The 20,668-nt window shown below is 41.6% G+C and overlaps 1 protein-coding gene across 2 annotated transcripts in view; it reads left to right on the top strand.

Moving 5' to 3' along the window:
* The window catches only part of RAB11FIP2 (RAB11 family interacting protein 2), a 43,176-nt gene extending 23,220 nt beyond the window's left edge, over positions 1-19,956 (top strand). The window contains exons 5-6 of one of the 2 annotated variants that reach the window (XR_005793689.1): positions 9,701-9,746; positions 15,561-15,609. Coding sequence is in view for 1 of the 2 variants with exons in the window: in XM_040486587.1 (XP_040342521.1) it covers positions 9,701-9,746; positions 15,561-15,788 (274 nt within the window). In the remaining variant the exon portion in view is untranslated. Of the gene's footprint in view, positions 1-9,700; positions 9,747-15,560 lie in introns of both variants that reach the window. The other variant, XM_040486587.1, reaches the window with a different exon arrangement.
* The last annotated feature ends 712 nt before the right edge of the window (positions 19,957-20,668 follow it).

The raw sequence follows: 20,668 nt of genomic DNA, 5'->3' as shown, positions 1-20,668 counted from the left end.
CTGATTGGTAAACTGGATAGATTCGCTAGTTGAACTGATTTTATTATAGGTCACCAATTCGAAACTTAGGTCAATTCATATTAGCAGTTTATAAGCCTCAGAATAATTCTTCCTATCTTAAAAAGAACTGAAAGACATTCCATTAATATGCTGTCAGGTCTAGGTATAATTAATTAATCTTTGTTACTCAGACAAATGATTTCCTCTGCTCTTTGGGGACTTGAAATCTTGTTGTTAAAATTTGTATTGGCCTACCATTGATTTCCTTGGTCAAGTATTAGCCCAGTTCTTAGACATTGTTATTAAGCACTGCTGTTGTCAACATCTATTTGTTAAGCATCTGCCATGCTCTAGGCACTGGGTCAGATGCCAGGACTGAAAAGATTAACGAAGTATCATTTCTTTCTTCAAGTAAGTTATAGCAGAAGGGGCGGGGAATCCAGGAATTAAGATAGATTCCCAAAAGGCAAACTTAAAAAACAAATTGTTTATTTTTTTAGAGCAGTTTTAGGTCACAGCAAAATGGAGCAGAAGGTACAGAGATTTCCCATATGTGTCCTACCCCCACACATGTGTAGCCTCTGCCATTATCAACATCACCCACTGAGGTGGTACATTTGTTAAAATTGATGGGCTTACAATGACACTTCGTAACTCTACAAAGTCCATAGTTTAGGGTTCACTTGTGGTGGTGTACATTCTGTGGGTTTGGGCAAATATATGATGACACGTGTCCACCTTTAGAGTATGATACAGAGTGTTTTCACAGCTCTGAAAGTCCTTGGGCTCTGCCTGTTGATCACTTCCTCCCCCCAGACCTGAAAACCACTGATCTTTTTACCGCCTCTAGTTTTTCACCTTTTCCAGAATGTCTTATAGTTTAGCCTTTTCAGATTGGCTTCTTTCACTTAGTAATATGCACGTCATGTCTTTTTTTCATGGCTTGATAGGGCATTTCTTTTTTGGCACTGGATAGTATTCCACTGTCTGTGGTACCCCAGTTTATCCATTCACCTACCGAAGAACGTTTTGCCTCCAAGCTTTGGCAGTTATGAATCAAGCTTCTGTGTGCAGGCTTTTGTGTGGACATAATTTTTGACACCTTTGGGTAAATGCCATGGAGTGCTCTTGCTGGGTCGTATTGTAAGAGTATGTTTAGTGTTGTAAGAAACCACAAACTATCTTCCAAAGCGGCTGCACCATTTGGCATTCCCGCCAGCAATAAACGAGAGTTCCTGGTGCTCCCCATCTTCGTGGGCCTTTGGTGTTGTCAGTATTCTAGACTTTGGCCGTTCTTACAGGTGTGGGATGGTGTCTCATTGTTCTAATTTGCATTTCCCTGATGACACGGGATGTAGAGCATCGTTTCATATGTTAATGTCCTCTGCATCCCTTCTTTGGTGAAGTTGTCTGTTGAGATGTGGGGCCCATTTTCCGATGGGTTTGTTTGTTTTCTTATTGTTGAGTTTGAAGAGTCCTTTGCATATTTTGGATAACAGTCCTTTATCTGATGTCTTTTGCCAACATTGTCTCCCAGCCTGTGGCTTGGCTTGTCATCCTCTTTAATGCCTTTCACGGAGCAGAAATTTTTAATGAAGTTCAGCTTATCTGTTCTTTCTTTCAGGGATCATGCCTTCGGTGTTGTATCTGAAAAGTTATTACCATACCCAAGGTCATCTAGATTTCCTCCTGCGTTATCTTCTAGGAGTTTTATAGCTTTGTGTTTTACATTTAGGCCTGTGATCAATGTTGAGTTTTTATGAAAGTTGTAAGATCCGTGTCTAGGTTGACATACCTTATATTTGAATAGCACTTTGTCATAAAAAACATTTCACGTTCACTTCTTTTAACCTTCTTTTAATCCTGATATTTTGAAATAGGCAGTGGCATTTCTTCGTTAAAAATCTGAAATTTAGGGGCGCCTGGGTGGCGCAGTCGGTTGAGCGTCCGACTTCAGCCAGGTCACGATCTCGCGGTCCGTGAGTTCGAGCCCCACGTCGGGCTCTGGGCTGATGGCTCAGAGCCCGGAGCCTGTTTCCGATTCTGTGTCTCCCTCTCTCTCTGCCCCTCGCCCGTTCATGCTCTGTCTCTCTCTGTCCCAAAAATAAAAAATAAACGTTGAAAAAAAAAAATTTAAAAAAAAAAAAAAATCTGAAATTTAGAGCAAATAGGTTGAACTAGGGGATGGGCAATAAGTTTGGAAAGATAAATTGAGCCAAATCCAATAGGCTTTGCAAACAAGGCTAAGAAATTTGTTTTTTTGTGAGGAAGTTGGAGGCCGGAAGTTTTTTGACAGATGGCTGACAAGGTTAGACTTGAGCTTTAGGGCGTCCTACCCAGCCGTGTTGCCTAGGCTGAATTGGACAAAGAAGATTGTGAAGATTGTGAAGGCAGAGATTGTGAAGAGGCTGTTGGATTAGTCTGGACTGGGGGCGATGTGGTCTTAGGATCAGAAAGGTAGCAGTGACCACGAGTAGGAAGGAAACCTCGAGAGACCCATGTCCAGAATCTGGCAGCTTACGGATGAGGCGTACAAGTTGAAGGCTGGAGTCAGGGGTATCTCTGAAGCTTCACCTTGGGGCACCAGGAGACGTGGTTGTACCAGAAGCTGGGAAATCAGACAGAACTGATAAGAAGTCAAGATGATGATTGGCTTGGGACATGTTAATTTTGAGGTACAGGTAGGACATCCAATCCTAGATGTTAAAGAGACACTTGTAAAGGTGGTATTACAGAGGGTGATGCAGTTGTAGTTGAGGAGAAAAGATTTAGCAGTCACCAGGCATTATCGTGGTGGTAGGTGGAGTGGTGGGAGAATATGAAAGCACCAAGGTACGGTAGAAAGAGGTCTGAAAACAGAACCTTAAGAAATACCCAGCGTGAAAAGACAAAGATGACAAGGAAAAGGAGTCATTGGTAACGTAGGAGAAAATCTCGGCTGCCAGATATCACAGAAGCACGAGTCCCAAAAAGAAAGACCGGTCTTTTGGTGTCAGATGGTGCTGAGAGGCCAAAGAGAATGAGGCTGTTGGTTGCCTTTGATAAAAATAATTTGTTGGGGATGATTATAAAAGCAGCAGCAGCGAGTGTTGGTGGTGGGGGATAGTTTCAGATGGTAGGAGGTGGGTAGCAAAGTCAGCGGGGGTTACTTGGGAGGGATTAGAACTTGGCAAAATAAAAATGGGGCAGTGTCAGAGGGCTGTGTGCAAGCTCTGGTGGGAGAGGTGAGGAACCTCAAAGGATTAGGGAACGACTCGGGTGGTGGTGAGTCCGCAGAGCAGGTCCGGCAGAGGGAGCGAGTAGGGGAAGCACAAGGTGAAACTGATCAGCCGGGATTTTGATTGAGTGGATCTGGCCGTGAGTAGCCGTATCTCACCTTGAGGACTCTTCCTTTGGAAACTCATTTCAAGAAACTCGGTTTGTGACAATGTGTTATAAATTGTAAGGCAGTATATAAACAGGAGGCGGGATTATTCAAATTTCCAGTCACTTTGAGCAGTGACACCATTTCAGAACTTGCAAGTGCAATCAGTCTTTAATAATGTAATTCTAAGTTGAAAATAATTTTGAATGTACTCTAGCTCCATGAGTGTGAAAAGTGTTGTTAAATGAAGGCCCGGAACTTTTCTGAGGCCGGCATGTAAATGTGAATTATCGTTTACAAAGTGGGAGACTGTGTATATTCTGGGAAGAAAGAAAAGAGTGTTAAAATAAGTAGTTACAGAGCAAAAGCCAGAAATCACAGGGAAAGGGGAAGTGGAGATCATTCATATGAATAATTGTGGTAGATCGTTTTTCTTTGGTTCTCTCTTTTTTCTTTCTTCCTGGTAGATTAAGAGGACAAGCCTTTGTCTTTAACCACTTTCAGTTACGAAGTTAAGAGTTTATGGCATTTATTGTATGTTCTTGTGTCCGCTATAGAGCCCCAGCAGGAAACAGATGACACAGTCAGAGCAGATCATTGAAGAACGTTTAGTGAGAGACCAGGTACCGGGGGGTGCCTGGGGTTAAGGACACCGAGGAGGGAGGGGATAGCACCAGGAACCAGCAGTGTCTTGAAGGGACTGCCGTGCTCAGGTGTGAAGGGACAGCTGTGGCTGCATCTGTGGTTGTTGATAGAGAACCTGCTGCTTCAACCTGGAGCACAGCAGGGACGGCTTGAGGCGGCGGTGGGGCGGGGAATGAAAACCCTGCCTCCCCTTCTTTCTGTCCCCTGTCTCTTGCAGGTGCCTCCCAGGACCAGAGAGGAACAGGAAGCCGCTGGGCAGGGCGGCCCAGATGATGCACTGTGCAGAGGTCGGCCTGCTGGGGTGTAGGGAGGGGCAGCCTGGAGCAGGAGGGGGACGCTGAAAACGGTGGGCACAGTTATTCCAAAACCTATTGCTTTTCAGCCTGTTGTCCGGCTCTTGAAGACGATCTGAGTCTTGGGCTTTTCGTAGTCATCTCTGACTGGGAGAAACCTCGGGAAGTGGCCCTGGACTCCCCGAAACCAGCCCTCTGTGAGCTCACAGTTCAGAACACCTGTGCGGGAGAAGCGGGGTTCATGGCCCCAGAGGTCGGGCGGCGGAGCTTGGCTGCTTTTCTTTGAATCCTGACTCTTCGACTTAGTAACTCTGTTCCCTTGAGTCAACTTCTTAGCTTCTCTGTGCCGCTTTCCTCTTCTGTAAACGGAAACAGCACAGCACATCACAAGGATTAAGTGAGTCAACATGTCAAGGGCTCTGAAAGTTGCCCGGTACCACAGTTAAGGTCGATAAAATACCAGTTGTTGGGGCGCCTGGGGGGCTCAGTCAGTTAAGCGTCCGACTCTTGATTTCAGCTCAGGTCACGATCTCACAGGTTGTGAGTCGGACTCGGTGCTGACAGCGTGGAGCCTGCTTGGGATTCTCTCTTCTCTCCCTCTCTCTCTGCCCCTACCCCATGCGTGCTTGCTCTCTCTCTCAAAACAAATAAACGTTAAAAAAAAATTTTTTTTTAAGTATCCGTTGTCGTAAGGCTCACCTTATCCTTTGCCCTTGCTTCACTGTAAATGGGGCATTTTTTCTTTTCCTCTTTTCAAATTCATTAAAAGTGTTACACGTCACGTGTAGTTCTTAGGATATACTCCTCTCCCAACTACATTTGCCACCAAGGAGGAGCCCTGGAGGTCTAGTCCCTACTCTTACAGTTAATCAAGGAGATCGGCAGGATAGTGTCCTTTGGAAATGCTGTCAGAAGTTCTTCTGTGATGGTTTAAAGTTCTTCTTCTTTCCCATCCTCAGTAAGGAATTGAATGGTGTTTGGGAAAAGTGACTCCATTATTACCCCCCTCCTTTCCTTCTTTGCCACCCCCCCCCCCTCCAGCCAGGTGGGTCACCCACCTCCTGGATTTTGCAGGTGACTTGAATTCACTTACTAAATACACAGTGAGTCAGGTGGTAGGCCAAAATGGATTTAGCTTTATAATTTCAGCAGTAATGGGGGTTGGAAAGCGATATTATGGAAGACGTAATAATACCTGTTTTTAAATGCCTTCAAAAGCGCTTCAAGCATTGTTACGTGACTTTTCACTGAAAGATTTAAAATCCTAGAACCAGGAACTTACACAGTTTGCATTGTCTTATGCTAACAAGACAGTTAATCAGTTTTCAGAGATCTTTGCTCTTCTCTGGGTTTTTGTTGTTGTTGTTGTCGTTCCTTTTTCTTGACAAGCCCTGTATACATTTTTGCTCTTGATGGTGTCTGCCCTTTCGTAGATACTCCTGCTCCCAAGGTTGGTATTTGGTAGAGAAAATGAAGGACAGAGAAGAAAATGTTCACTGCCAGATGCTTAGTGATTTGTGTGGTGATCGTTTTGATCACTTTGTAAAGATTGGTAGACTTCTCTGGCCTGTCTATGGCAGGCTAGTCTCTAGTAGACATTTTAGGACAGTTTCAAGTTCTCACCAATTTACTTATTTCCTCACTCAGTATTTATTTTACCTTCAAAATAAATTAGTAAGTGATGTTATGAAAGAGATACTAATGGCTCCTTGAAATCTGTTCGAGCACTACTAATTTCAAAATTGTCAGAGTTTGCCAGTTCTTTAAAATGGGGGAAATATCACGAGGTGAAAAATAAGCTTTTACGTAAGAACGCTAGTTAAGGTAAAATACTTCCTTGGCTTAAAATCTTTTTGAAAATGGGAATTCAAAATGTTTTCATCAGCTTAAAATTTGTTTAAAGTTCTTTATTTATCACCCCCAAATTCCTTCCGTTTTGATTTCTAACATTAAGTTTGTTTTAATCGTAAGTTGAAATTCGTATAGACTTTGTCAGTAGGAGCATGTCTAAGTATATCCTATACCTGGTTAAAAACACCATTTTCCCTAACCTGTCAATAGCTTAGTTGAGCAGTCAGACTGTATTATTCGGTATCTTGTCTGACAGGAGGACAGCAGTCCAAAGAGAAAGATAACACAAATTGGTGCCACACTTCGATAAATAGAGACATTTTATTTTTCACCAAGCTGATTCAATCCAGTTCAGTTAACTCTTTTTTCCCCCTGAAGGACAGATCAAAAAAAGGCAGCCGTGAATGACTGAGTTTGTCATGTGTTTGACACGTCAGTGTGTGAAAATAAAGCCGGCCACAGGGGAGGGGCTGTGCCTTTGGATTTCAGACAATGCCCCGTGCAAGAGCCCTGTCCCTCCGCTCTGTTCTGTGGGCCGCTGGACGGTCCCAGCCCTCGGCCAGAGTGGGGAACCTGGGGCCGGCCGGCATTGTTGCGCACGACCCCCTTTTCCCTTCCAGCCTGCGACTGTTGTGATGTAATCATCCCTAAGAACTCTCGGGCATTTTTCCAGACTGCCACGGTTTCACTTTAGTTCCATAGGCTAAAGCTGTTGGTTATTACGTGGTGGTGGTGTCGTGATTTGGGTAACACGTGTGTCCTAAATGTCTCCTTTCAAAAAAATCTGTGTTACAATAATTACACCACCAGTATTTCTCAGTTCAGTAATTTCTTCTTGAGATGCAGAATGAAATGTCTATCAGCATAATAATGTTTATGATACTTGTACGGTCATAATTATTTCTTGTAATGCTGTCATTATACCACAGGACATGAATTGCCTAAGTGGCATTTATGAAGGAAGATTTAAATTGTCAAAACCCTGCCTGTTGCTCCACGGATCAGGTCTAGGAGCCCCATCTTCTGCACCCAAAGCCTTCAGGGACTGCTTCCCCGCCCCCCCTGCCGGCCCCCCCCCCCCCACGGCCCTGCGTTCCGGTCTCTTCAGTGTCCTGCCAAGGCACCGCAGTCGCCCAGCCCCAGGCCCCACGGTGTCTGTCTTCGGAGCCCTCTCTCTCTGCCAAACCCATCCTTCACTTGATCTGGAATCCTGCTTTTCCCTTGACTTTGGCCTTGCTCAGCTAATTGCTATGGTGGGACATCTCCTTCCTCCATGTGTTCGAAAGCTTGGACTCTCAAGGGCGTGCTCCCCACCTCCCCAGCCACAGCTCTGCCGTGTGCTCACTCAAAGGGAGGTGGTGTTTCTTTTCTGGGTAATCCACACGTCCTGCCTGTTCCGGGCCTCAGCCGTGCCGCCGGTGCCCAGTGAGCAGAGAGCTTGGGCTCTGTGTCACAGTGAAGAGGACAGATTCGAAGGCCAGATACCCCACCCCGCCCTGCCTCTCTTACCAGCCGTGGGACCACACTCAAGTTACCTAACCTGTCTGCGACTCGTTTCCTTATTCTGAAAATGAAAGTCATACCCACCTTGAGGGTTGTAAAGATTAAATGGGTTAACTTTGGTCAGGTGCTTAGAATCAATCGTATCTGGCACAGTCCAAGTGCTGGGTAGATGTTTACTCAGTAATTTGCTGAACACGTCCTGTGGGTCACTCTGCTGGGTGTTGTCCATGTTGCTAACTCTTCGTCTTTCCGGGAGTCTCTGTGCAGGTGCGTCCGCAGCCCCATTTTACAGACGACGCACCGTTAAGTGACTTGCTCAGGGTCACACGGCAAGATTAGGGCAGAATCAGGATTTGCGTTGATGCCACTTGGCTCCGGGGCCCTCGGTCACTCCTCTCCTTTAACCACTGAGGCGTGCTGCAACCCCGACTGTAAATCGCGTTGTCCTTGAGACTCAGTGGGATGGAGGGAAACGCAGCTGGATGTGTCTCTTGTCCTCTTCGGGACAGCGGTGTGCTGTGAGGCGACGGCCGGGAGGGAGTCGTCCCACTGGTCTGCCGTGGGCCTCCTTGGACTGAAAAATGGGCAGGACAGGAACCGCACGTGTTAGCTGCTCCCACGGCACCCCCGGCCTAGCTGTGCCGTACGATAACGGATTTTATTTTTGGTATTTTCTCTTAAGCCACTCTTTTGTCAGGCTCTTGCGGCTTTGCTGGCACCACTGACTCTAGTCTGGAACCATACAGAACACCACAAAGACAGGGAAGGAGAGAGTGGCTCAGCCGCGTCAGCCTGCTGACGGCGTGTTCTTTTGTAGGTATTTAAAACGTGTGTTAATATGCTCTGCCGTGGCACCCGGCTCTACTGAAATACCAAATTTATCCACAGGGATTCTAGCTAGAGAAGGTCAGCAATCAGTTCTGGAAGCTTGTACTCCAGATCTTAGTCCTAGCCGATGAAGCGTCGGGTTTGTGAGTTATTCTCCCGTGCAGGTACGTGCACAGAGGCCCTGCAGATTGACCGCTTGGGCCGTGCACCTGCAGCGATAGGGATTTTCCAGACGTCGCATCCAGCTGAGACTTTTCGTGCACACCGCCAAAAGTTTTAAGAGTGAATTTCTTCAAAGGATTCCAATTATTTGGCTGATAAAGCACAGATAATGAAAAAAAAATGTATACTTTACAGTTAAGTCTTTTTGTTTGGGGGAAGGGGGGTAAAAAGGTTCCGAGGACAGTAATGCTTTGTCGAGGCTCTAATGTCCAATACTCTTAAGTGCCGGGTCAGAGTTAAACTTGAATGGCAATGATGAAATATTTACTCATCAGATGGCTTTGAAGTTCAGCCTCTTTTTGGTCACAGCCCCTTCCTAATGGACATGTTTCAAAGAAGAAAATGATTATAGCATTCAGCTGTGACGTTCTGTTACTCTCTGCATGGAAGGCAAACACATTTTGTTTGGGTCCATTGGGGTATTTAAATTTTGAAGGCCAGTTGCTTGGAAATCACATTAATGACGGAAATCGTTCATACAACTCTGACTCCGTTCTCATTGAGAGGATAGTGTATAAAAGTTAATTTTTCTAATACCTGTGTAATGTTTTTAAAAGATTGCTTTAACTCACGTATTCTCCAGTCTTTCCAACCTACCTTTATTGAATTCTCCATAGTTTATAGTACAAGGCTTGAGGTGAGTGCATGTATGTAAAATGAGTAAGTTATAAAATTCAGTTTTATAAACTCTCCTGCTGGGTAAAATCGCTTATGTTTAAAGATGTTTAGAAACTGTATCTATTTATATATAGTTCTTCAGTTCTGATCATAACTGGAGGGGTTTCCTTTAAAGTTTAAAATTATAGATACTTTAGGATGTTGAGTAAATACTGTTTTTCTTCTACATCCTGGATTAGGTTTCATTCGTCCAAGTAAATTAGGACTTTAGAAATTGTTCGTGCAGTGTGGGTTAAAAACGTATGTTTTTGTTTCCTCAACCACTGTGGACTGTGTGATATGCTTTTAACATGGATGTTTGTCTTTTGTTACTTAGTTTTCATATGAATCCAACAAGCAATGAGGACCTCAGGAAAATCCCGGTAAGTTGCCGAGGGGGGGTGAGTGCATCATCAGAAAAGAAACCACAAACCGACCTTCTGCCTGGCATACGTTTTTGAAAAAACCTTCATCCTGAACCCCTCAGTTACCTTCGGATGATGGCTTAATGTGGTCATCTGGGGAGAAGGAAGAAAAGCAAAATTCAAACTCAGTCTTTAACGTACGATAGGGCGTGACTTTATGATGTGCAGAGATTCAAGCAGTATTAGAGTTATAACTGCAGCCAATTTAGAATCTACACATTTTGTTTACAGACTGTTAAAATTAATGTGAAAGCTGTAGGTCAAGGTCAACATCACGGTTATGAAATGAGAGCGTGGGGAGAAAATGGACGTTTTTTGTTGTTGTGACAAAGATCGAAGAAAGAATAAAACTGCCTGTTAACTTTCAAGAATAGGAAAAGCATCTTGGCAAGAGATCGAGGTAGCCGGGAGAGTCTTTGAAAGAACCTTTAGGACACTTACCTTCTTAGAACAAAACCAAATATATTAACAGGCTTGGAAGCGACCATCTAAACGTAACTCACATTTTGCAAGGATCATTCAGATATCTTAACTTCATTTTACTGTGTTTGAAGTCCAGGTTTGGATCTCTGTTCAGAGTTCACTGCATCTTCAGTCGATTCTAAAAGCATTAAAATCTAGAGAGTAAGTTACTGTACAAAAATATGGGCACATGTTCTCGGTAGAAAACTGGATTCCCACTGAATAACAGAAATAGAGCCTTTATTCCAAGAGGCTGGTGGTTGCTGTTTGAACCATCTGTCCTTAATGTGTGTGATCCAGATGTATAATAAGAATTTTTTAAAGCAATAACATATCGCAATTTTCTGTGATGTGATATGCCTAGAAGAAACTGGTGTGGTGTATAAACCGTTCTAAATGTAGTTATTTGTATTTAAAATTATAGAAAACATTATAGAAGCAGAGGACTTTGTACTGCATTTTTGCTGTTTTATGTAAATGATTTATAAGTTTTGATGTTTCATAAATACTCGAGTCTTTATAATATGGCAGTCTGGCGAGAAAATGTCAGAATATATGAAGTCAGCCTTTGATCAGATAGTAAAATGAATTCTATCAGGCGGTTACTTAATCTCAAACAAAATGCAACATCAAAAAATCGATTTAATGTGCAGCTATTGTTTATTAAGTAACCTTAATTACAATTTCTGTGTGCTTGTAAATGTACTTTTCCCAATCTTGTGATTTATTGCCGTAAAAGCATCCTTAGAATTCTTTAAAGAAATATAAATGTGAAAATTGTTTTAGTTAAAGGATTTAAAGGTGATAAAAGAATCCTTGATGTGCGATTCTTTTTCTCTGGAATACTAACTCTTCTAAATGACAGTTGAAGGATTACTAGGTGTTGTTAATTTACCGCAGGATGCAATTAAGAGGAGAAAGCTCATCCTTCTCCGGATCGTTATTGAGGGAAAGCATTTGAACAATTCTTCTGTTGAAGATTATAAGATGTTTGAAGTAATTTACATTAAGTTCTCCAATAAGAGCCATCCCCCAAGTTATTTTTTCCCCTTCTGGGCCTAGTATTTTGTAATTAAGTTTGTATGTCTTCCATGCTGGTGCCAACACCTGTCTGTGAAAGCGCAGTGTTTAAACAGGAGCAGTAGCCAGTTGAAAGGGCAGCGCGAGCTCTTTAAGGCCTAATTAAGAACTGAAAGGGAGGTGAAGGCAGTCGGACAAAAGATGTGAAAGTAGCTGAGATGATATTCCCAGAGCAAAGTTCCTCATTAGAACAATAATGAGAAGATCAGAGAATGCCAAGCCTTCATCTTTCTGTCTCTTTCCCCTGGCCGCCTTGGATGGCAGTTAGTGCCCCACCAATATTTGGTTGCCAGGACAACCTCTCTTGAAACCTCCAGTTATTTTGAGTCCTGATAATTTGCTTTTGTTTAAATTTCAATATTGCAAAAAATATACATTTCCCGGTGTAAAAGGCTAGGCTACGTGTGAAGTAAAAACAGCTCCCTGGTAATTCTCAAAAGTCTTTCGTACAACTGTGTTACTTAAAATTCCAATTGGAAAACTTCACGTCACGATTCTGCTGTCCTCTCACCCCATCCCCACTGTCTGATATCTGCGTATGGAAATTCTGAACCGAAGTTCCGTGGGGATGACAAAGGATGGGTCGTGAGAGGGGAAGAGAGAAGACACATTTACGTTAAATCTCAATACGAGGAGACAGCTTAAAAACATACGTGCTGTCTGTACGGAGTGCTGGAGGAATAAATACTGAGTACCTAGGAGCCCTGCTGGGGTTATTTGAGTCTCCACCAGTTTGGAGGTTTCTCAGTTTTAGAAGTTCTTCTGAGAACAGTGCTAGAAATATCTTTTGGAAAAATAATTAATTTTTATATTTGCCTGAGAGTTTTCCTCTTCAGGCCAAAGGACTTTTGTAACCAGCAAATAACTCCATTCCCTATTGTATGTGTTAATATTAGTCTATTATTTTGTTGGGAAGTGTATCAACGAACAGAAGGAGACATCTATATGTATTCACTGAATAGGTCAGTCAGTGCAAGCATCTGATGCCTCAAATTAGAAGGGTTAACTGGCTTTCAACTGTGGGATGAAACCTGGAACTAAGCACAAAACTGTTTTTAATTATTTTATATTCTTTTCCAGAATATAGTTTATAGTACATGTGTTTCTAAGATGTTTTCCTGCCTAGAAACTCAATGCAGAAATTTGGGGGGAAATTTTCACATAAAAGGACAAATGGAAAATTTATTGAGAAGGCCAGAAATGTATTTCCAGGAAATCTGTCTATATATAAGTATTAGATGGTCGGGGGGGGGGGGGGGAATAAGCCAAATAGTGGCTTTTCTACGCCAGATTATGGCTTTAAAGCGTTGAGCAGTATTTATGGTAATTGTTTTGAGAGATTAAATTGTTAGATCGATTCATATCATGGCTTTCATGTAAACTACACATGTCAAAATAAGGACTCTTTGACATGTTCTTCATCCTCATTGTCTTCACAGAAATGTTTAAAAACGATTTCCATTACATTATCTGATAGTCCTGGTGTGGTGGTAAATATAACCATCTGAATGATTTTCTAACTGTGTATCGTCACTTAATTAGTTTGGAGGAATCAGTTCATATATGTGTAATTTGATTAAGATTAGAGAGACTCAGGCTGACGCTGTTATTATGTTAAACTAAGAAAACACATAAAACAGTCAACTCGGCAGTAATGAACCCCATTTAGTGCAATTTCATTAACCCCTGCAGTTCGCACAAGAACTCTGTTTTTCGGTAAATGTTTTATTAGATAAATGAAGTCACATGAGTTGGATGTCGCTACTTTTTTAAAAATGGAGTTCAGAAAAAAATTGCTTTGTAGACCAGGAAATCTTAGAATTGAAAGGAACCGTGGAGAACATCTCATTTATCAGATAAGGGAAGTGAGGCCTAGGCCGGTATCTGTGTCCAATCTATGCAGAATTACTTAGGTTATAGTAAGAAAGTTTAGCTTATTTTTAAGACATTTTAAAAATATACTTACCTCAGTATTGAGTACTACGGTAGCTTATCTTTTCTTTAGAAATCTGCTTAATGTAATAAATGTTTAACAAGAATGTGGTTAGGAAATTATAAGTTTTATATCTCTAAACTGCTCATGACCAGTTATGTAAGTTAGTAAACATGTGAGTCTGTGTGTGTGTCTATGTGTGTGTGTGTATAGTCTTATTATTACAAAAGATTGAGAGAGAAGAGAATAAAAAGTAAACCAACACTTCTCTCCAGAGTTGTTGTGAAGTAATATTCTTAAATGTTTTTAGGGACAAAGGTAATATGACTCATAAAGTTGTATCTGCTCCCAGTTTCTAGTGCTAAAATAAGTTGTTTTAAATATAATCTTATGGAATGGAAGCTCACTTTTCCGTTAGCATCCGCTCTGTCCTTTCTGCTAATCTGTTGGAGGCTTTTATAACTTGTCTTTAATGTTTCATTCAGTAGCTTTACAACTAAGCTCCTCCAAATGATCCTACCCACTGCTCCCATTTTAATTTTCCTAGAACTTCGCTTTAATCATACTGTGCCTCTGTGTAGAAACCTTCCGTGGCTTCCTCACCATTGCAGTAAGTCTCAAAAGTCCTTAATAATAGCATCCAGCATCCTTGACAGTCTGTCGGAACCTACCATTTCAGCCTCTTGGCACTCTGTCCTGAACCAAATTATTTTCCAGCTGTTCTCCACGGATTACCTACTGTTGACCCTTACGCCTTGAATCACGTTTCCTCCTTTAAACGAGCAGAGCGCACTGCTTCAGATGCCCATGGCGTTGGATCAGTTTTGGGCCCTGAATTTTTCCTTTATCCTTGAGAAGGGAGTGACTTTGATAACCTAAGCATCAAACGGGCATCTGTACTTCAGGTGTTTCTCTGGACAGCAAAGTCAAGGTGCCGGGTGGGGGGGGGGGGGGATAAAAGTTACACTTTGACTTTCCTCATGAGCACCAGACACATATGAAATTAAAGTAGATCCTGAAAAAGGACTAAAGACAAATTTAACCCAGTGGAGAGAAAAAAGAGTCAAAGGCCTTTCTGCATTTACCCAGCAGTCCCCGTTCTCTACCCTCCACTGGATAGATTAGATCAGTTAGTCCTTAAGAGCTAGACCCGTTTCCTCAGTATTACAGGGCTTTTTTTCCCTTAAAGCCAAATGGAAATGTTTTGAAAGAAAGTGATAAAAACCTTTTTTCAGTCGTTGATTAAGGACAGAACTGTGTAAAAAAGGCATAAAAGTTGTTACTTTATATTTGGACATATATACATATTGCATATATACACATATAATGAAAAATCTAAATATTCCACACCATGGGTGATGTTCCAGTGCTGTTTTGATTAAATTTATGACAGATGTTTTTCTTTTAATGTTAGAATGCTTTGTAATAAAGGTCAAATCCATGTCTTTCTCTGTTTTATTATTTTCGTGTAAAAAGGAACATTCATCAATAGGATAAAGTTAGCAAAATAAGTAAATGAGTGAATGAGAGAACACAGATCCACTAATCCTGAGTGTTAGTTAGCATGAGTGTAGTTGAAGTCTGAGTTTCCTAATAACCAGGGCAAAAAGGGAAATGAGTTACGTGGGTAGTAGTCCTAGGAGGAGGAAATAGACCAGTTACTGAGGGGAGAAAAAGCTTTGTTTGCCTCTAAATTAAAACAGAAATTACTCCCATGGGTAATTACTTCTTACAAGGCTGCTCATTGGTTTAATTCTGAACGACTTGAACGTTTTACAGCAAATTGGAGAAGCAGATTTGATACGGCTGCTTTTTGAAACCATCTTCAGTAAAAAGCCAAAGTCATAGCATTAAACCACAGTTCCGTAGAAGCAGTTCATGAGGGCTAAGCTATTGTGCAAATGTATACTTTTCCATAGCTACTTCGAGTTTTTCCAAGTCAAATCTTAGAGATTTTTAGTCTTTGTCTATTTTAATTATGTTTGTTGGAGAGCATTTTACCTGTTAATCCTTAATTGGGTGTTCAATTTCGTCTATTAGGACACTGTCCACAACGTAAGGAACCGTTCTAGAAAGATTTAGAATTACAATCGAGGCTTTGGTGTGTCCGCCCTAATTCTTGCCTCAGGACTGGCTAGCCACTCTGAGCGTCACATTGGTTCTAGCCAAGGACACAGAAGAAACTTGATCGGGGTTTGAAAAACCAAAAGTTGAAGTTCCAGATAATTCTTACCTTGCCGTCCCCTCCCCCTGGCCGTGTTCTGTCTGCTGAAATGACCACCTTTCTCCTGTTCCAGGACAGCAACCCTTTTGATGCCACCGCAGGGTATCGTGGTCTGACCTACGAGGAGGTCCTACAGGAGCTGGTGAAGCACAAAGAGCTCCTCAGGAGGAAAGACACGCACATCCGGGAACTCGAGGACTACATCGACAACCTCCTCGTAAGGGTCATGGAGGAGACGCCCAGTATCCTCAGAGTGCCATACGAACCGTCCCGGAAAGCTGGCAAGTTCGCCAACAGTTAATAAGCCAGTCGTACTGTGCTTGCGTTAGGGGCAAGAAGAAAAGAGACAAAGGAAGAAGGAAATCTCGGTACTGCGAGAAACCACATGATCAGGCTTCGTTACATACTCGCCTTCCTTGCGAAAAAGTACGTTCCGAGTAAATACTAGCCGGGACTCTCAAGAGTGACCTGTGAAGTGAGCTAAATTATTTACACTTTTAAAGTGAAAAGGGGCCAGATTCTCCATGAATAAGCAGTTCCTTCGGCTTCACTTAGGTGCTGGTGTCGCCCACGAACCTGCCATAGGCCTAGGGGCAGCTTCGGAAGTACACGACTCGTGATTCCTCAGGAATAGATTTCTCCTAAAGCAGAATCGACGCCGTGGCCGGTTTCTCAGAAGTCGGTTTGTAGACACATTTAGCTGCAGGAATACCGTTCGTTGTAAACACTCAAAAAAAAAGTTCCTATTTTATATGCATCCGTATGTGTACATGAATATATGTTCATGTATCTTTGTGTATAAAATACATGCATATACCTCATATATACATGTGTTTTTAAAACATTTAAGAACAACTGGTTGCCTCTAAAATTAAGATACCAATTTCTCAATGTGAAGATCTATGTGTGCTCTCTCGATGCAAAACAAAATCGTCATCGCTACCGTATCACGTACGGTTTGTTACCGGGAAGCTGCTTCAGATCACTCTTGACTTTGTGAACCTTGGTTTCACAGAGCTGCTCCCCTGTGTTATTCCGGTATCAGATGTTGCTCTTTTTCTGAAAGGAATGATCCAAAGTTTTGTGAGTTTTGTTTTTGTTTTTGTTTTTGTAGTTTTTTGAAGCATGACCTATTTTAGGGAACTTGATTAGCTTCAGGAGAGTAACTTGTTGTCTTCACGTTTGAGTTTCGTGTAAGTCCAAGAGAAGCTAAGGTCGTCTGTTTTGTTGAGATTCTGAATGCCTTTAGATCACTGGCCCGAAAGATACTAGGAAGTTAGATCTGAAAATCATTCTGAGGGAAAAAAGGAGGTGATCGTCTGATGCCTGATAACCCAAAGCAACGAGCAAATTCGAGGAATGAAGAATTAGGCTTAGTTTCAAGTTACGTAAATAATAGAACAGATGGTTGCATTTGGGTCTTGAACCAGAAGAAGAGTCACCGAAGGAAGAGGGAATCGTTGGAACAGACCTTCAGTAGCGTGGCCCTGGACACAGTTCTACATCTGCCCTTAAGAATTGGTTTATCACAGAATTATATGTTGGCCCTTTTCTTAAGTCAGTTCCCCCCAAATGCCAATACTTCCAAAAATTATCTTGATATATCTGTACGAAATTAGCCTGAAATTTACAGTGGAAAACAGTGGTCTAAAAATATCTCTAATCATCTGCTTATTTTTTCCCGTAAAAATCTAAAATAAATTATGAAACACTGAATCTGTGTCTCCAGTTTTCAAATGGGAAAATTTGCTTGTCTCTGGAGACATCTATTCTGCAGTCTTTTAATGAACCTCATTTTTGTCTAATATTTATCTCTATGAAGACTCCATTGAAAGTTCAATGCAAAGCAGAGAGAAGAGTTTGGCTCATTTTAATATTCTGAATCAGATAATACTTGGCCAAGTTTAGATTCATAAGCTAAAATTGCTTATTTGTGTTAGCTGACTCTTTAGTTTTCCTATGAGAGCATACATTTGGAAATTCTGAGAACCTCTCCTACATACAAAAAATTAGGATTTTTTTTTCTTTCTTCAAAAATTAAATAACTTTTTAAATGAAGAAATGGAGAAGGAAAAATAACTTCCACCAACCTTTTTTTCCCCACTTATAAATTTCTGTAATGACCCTCAGAATTTGGTTTATTAGTATTTTATTTTCCCATTTGAGGTCTGAGTCATTTTTTTTAACACGGTGCCACTTTTAGTTAACATTTTATTAAATATTACAAAACTTTCAGCATTTTTTTTTTCTGATGTTAGTACAACCGAAGCTCTTCGTACACTTTTTAAAATACTAAAGTCCATGTGTTTGCAGTATTGTGATAGATTATCTGCCGATATTTCAATATGCTTTGGCCAAAAGATGTCAGTTTCGTATTGGGGATATGTTTTATGTAAATCGAGTTCATTAAAAAGTATTACTCAAATACTGCTCTTTTTATGAGGAAATTTACTTTTGAGGAGAGATTCTTTGCCAATATGAGACTGTTAAGGATTAGACCAATCAGATGTGAATGATTTGGTTATAACTGAATCGATACTTTTGTTTTTAAATCTAAGACAAGACTTGTATTGAAAACTGAATCAGCACTTGTCATGGCTGATTGTCGGCATTTGGGTCCAAGTGTCGTTCCAGTGTTTATGAACTTCCACTCGTGACCCAGAGTACAACTTCTTGTATGTTTTCGTAATTGGTCACTACAATATGCTAAAGTCAAAAAGTAAAAATGAGTTCCCAAGTAAACACATCAGTGTTTCCATGTTTGGACAGAAGTGCAAACAGAGTAGTTTTAGTTTCTAATGTTGTAGGAAAAAGGCCATCAAGATCAGTAGGAAAAAGGCCATCAAGATCACCTTTAGTTAATTTCTCCAAAATGTGACTTTTAAGCATTCCAATGGTGTATTTTGTTAGTAGCGTAGAAATAGAAAGAAAATACGTGTGCTCATTAAATAATGCACAGCACAATAGACTTTATAAACAGATTTTACTTTTGCTTTTATGCTGAAAACTGCATGCGGTAGGGCATTCCCACTGTGAGAGAATTTCCTGAAATCCCAGAATGGGTATCTATCCTAAACCTATCTTCGGCGAGCGTACTTCTGTTACCGATAAAAGTATTTCTGCTATGATTTTCATAACCGTGTTTTACAGTTGGTTCCCTTCCAGTTCCGAAATTTGGCTTTGAAAGTTGAACACGCTGGCTGTCCTACCATCCCATGCGTCAGGTTTCGTTTTCTGAATACCAGGGTCAGACCTGGGAAATGTATATAAAGTGACACGTCACCCATTCACAAAAACGTTTAGATATTTCTTTGTGCCGCTGTATTCTACATTGAGCCTAGTTTGCCGTCCTCCCGGGAACGTCATATTACCCGTAGATTATGCACAGCTACGTCTGTTGCTTTTGGCAGTAAATGAAGATTCACTTGTAATTTTCCAGCTGTGAAGATGTTGCCTCGTATTGAAAAGGATTTCATGAATGGACCCCTAAGTAAAACTCAGCGCGTTAGTGACAGACTTGCTTTCCTCACATCCGTCCATCACCTTTCCCTCCAGCCTCGCCTCCCTCCTGCCTCCCACCCCCATCAGAGTGCTTATTGTTTAGCAAGGAGAATCTTAAAACAGAAACTAAAAAACTGCTGTCTTCAATGTATCTAGTCATTGTTACACTGGAGCTTGTTATTTTCCCTCTGTAGCCTTTTTAGGAGAAGCACCCTACCTTGGATTTGTAAATCCAGCCGAAACTTTTTGCTGTCCACGTGTTCACGTGTCTTCTAGATATGCTAGGTGTCGTGTGTGTGCGTGCGCATAAAGCATGCTCATTCACTTGACGTCTTTGAAGTAGGAGGTGAAGGACCACGGTGCCGCCGGTTTATGGAGATGTAGGGGTCTGTCAGCACACATCGCAGGCCCCCGTTTCCACAGCTTTATAACCTGAATAATCCAGATGCAATCATTGGAAGTATTTAATATGCAATAGGTAGCACCTTAACTAATTAATCTGCATATGAAGGGTTTTCTGATGTATTTAATAGGAAGTGTAGAAGCTTTCGAGCATTAAACTAGAGTTGACGTTTTATTTCATTAATTTCCTATGTCGGCATTGACATTTTCCACTCTTACGATGGAATGGAAGTCTGTTAAAAAAACGATACATTGGACTCATTAATCCTTGAAGCTCCCAGGTGGTTCGTTTTTCGAGGTACAAAAAAAAAATGCTGCAGATCTGTAAGTGTATATATTTAGCAGGTATTTGAAAGATAAAAGCATTATTTATAACTGATGAGTATTACACTTAAGTAAAAAGCTCTGGAAACTTGTATACATTTTTTTGCAGGTACAAACTCAAAAGTCTGTAAGCATTGCATACGTGACAGCTGTATAATTTATGTAATCTGATGCATGAGTCAGAATTTTATATAATATATAAGTATTGATTTATTATAGTTGATTAAAGTGTCTAATCTTAATTCAGTTGTCATAATTTCCTTTATTTTTTTATTAAAAAAATTTTTTAATGTTTATTTTTGAGAGCGAGAGAGACACACACACACAGCGCAAGAGGGGGGAGGGGGCAGAGAGAGAGAGAGAGAGAGGGAGACCCCGAATCCGAAGCAGGCTCCAGGCTCCGAGCTGTCAGCACAGAGCCTGACGCGGGGCTCGAACTCAAGAGCCATGAGATGGTGACCTGAGCCAAAGTCGGCCGCTCAAACGACTGAGCCCCCCCGGGCACCACTGGTTGTCATAATTTCTTACTGCAGAGAAGACTGTAGGATGTACGCATTTGTACGTGAGTCCTTCTTGCCTTTGAAAAGTACTTAGGATGCCTCTTACTTGATGTATTACGATAGCAAGTGTATTTTAAGGCCTAAACTCACTTCACTGCGGAAGTTGTTTTGCAAAGTGACTCAGAGTGGTTTTCCAGCACCTTCGAGTGGACGTTCTTCAACAGATGTGTGAGTGCCCTCTGTGTGTGAGGCATCCCCTCACAAAATTGGAACTTACAGTTTGGTAGTGAATGACATTTTACTATTTAGATGGAGGCTAAGGCCTCTCTTGAACGCTTCCTATTTCTGCATTTTTAAAAATGTTAATTTGAGAGGGAGAGAGGGAGAGTGTGCGTGGGGGAGAGGGGCAGAGGGAGAGACAAAGAGAATCCTAAGCAGGCTTCATGCTCAGCAC

This window comes from Herpailurus yagouaroundi, unplaced genomic scaffold (assembly GCF_014898765.1).
Source record: "Herpailurus yagouaroundi ecotype Mexico unplaced genomic scaffold, PumYag 163, whole genome shotgun sequence".
Lineage (NCBI taxonomy): Eukaryota > Metazoa > Chordata > Mammalia > Carnivora > Felidae > Herpailurus > Herpailurus yagouaroundi.
This window is presented reverse-complemented; position numbering and strand designations above follow the sequence as displayed.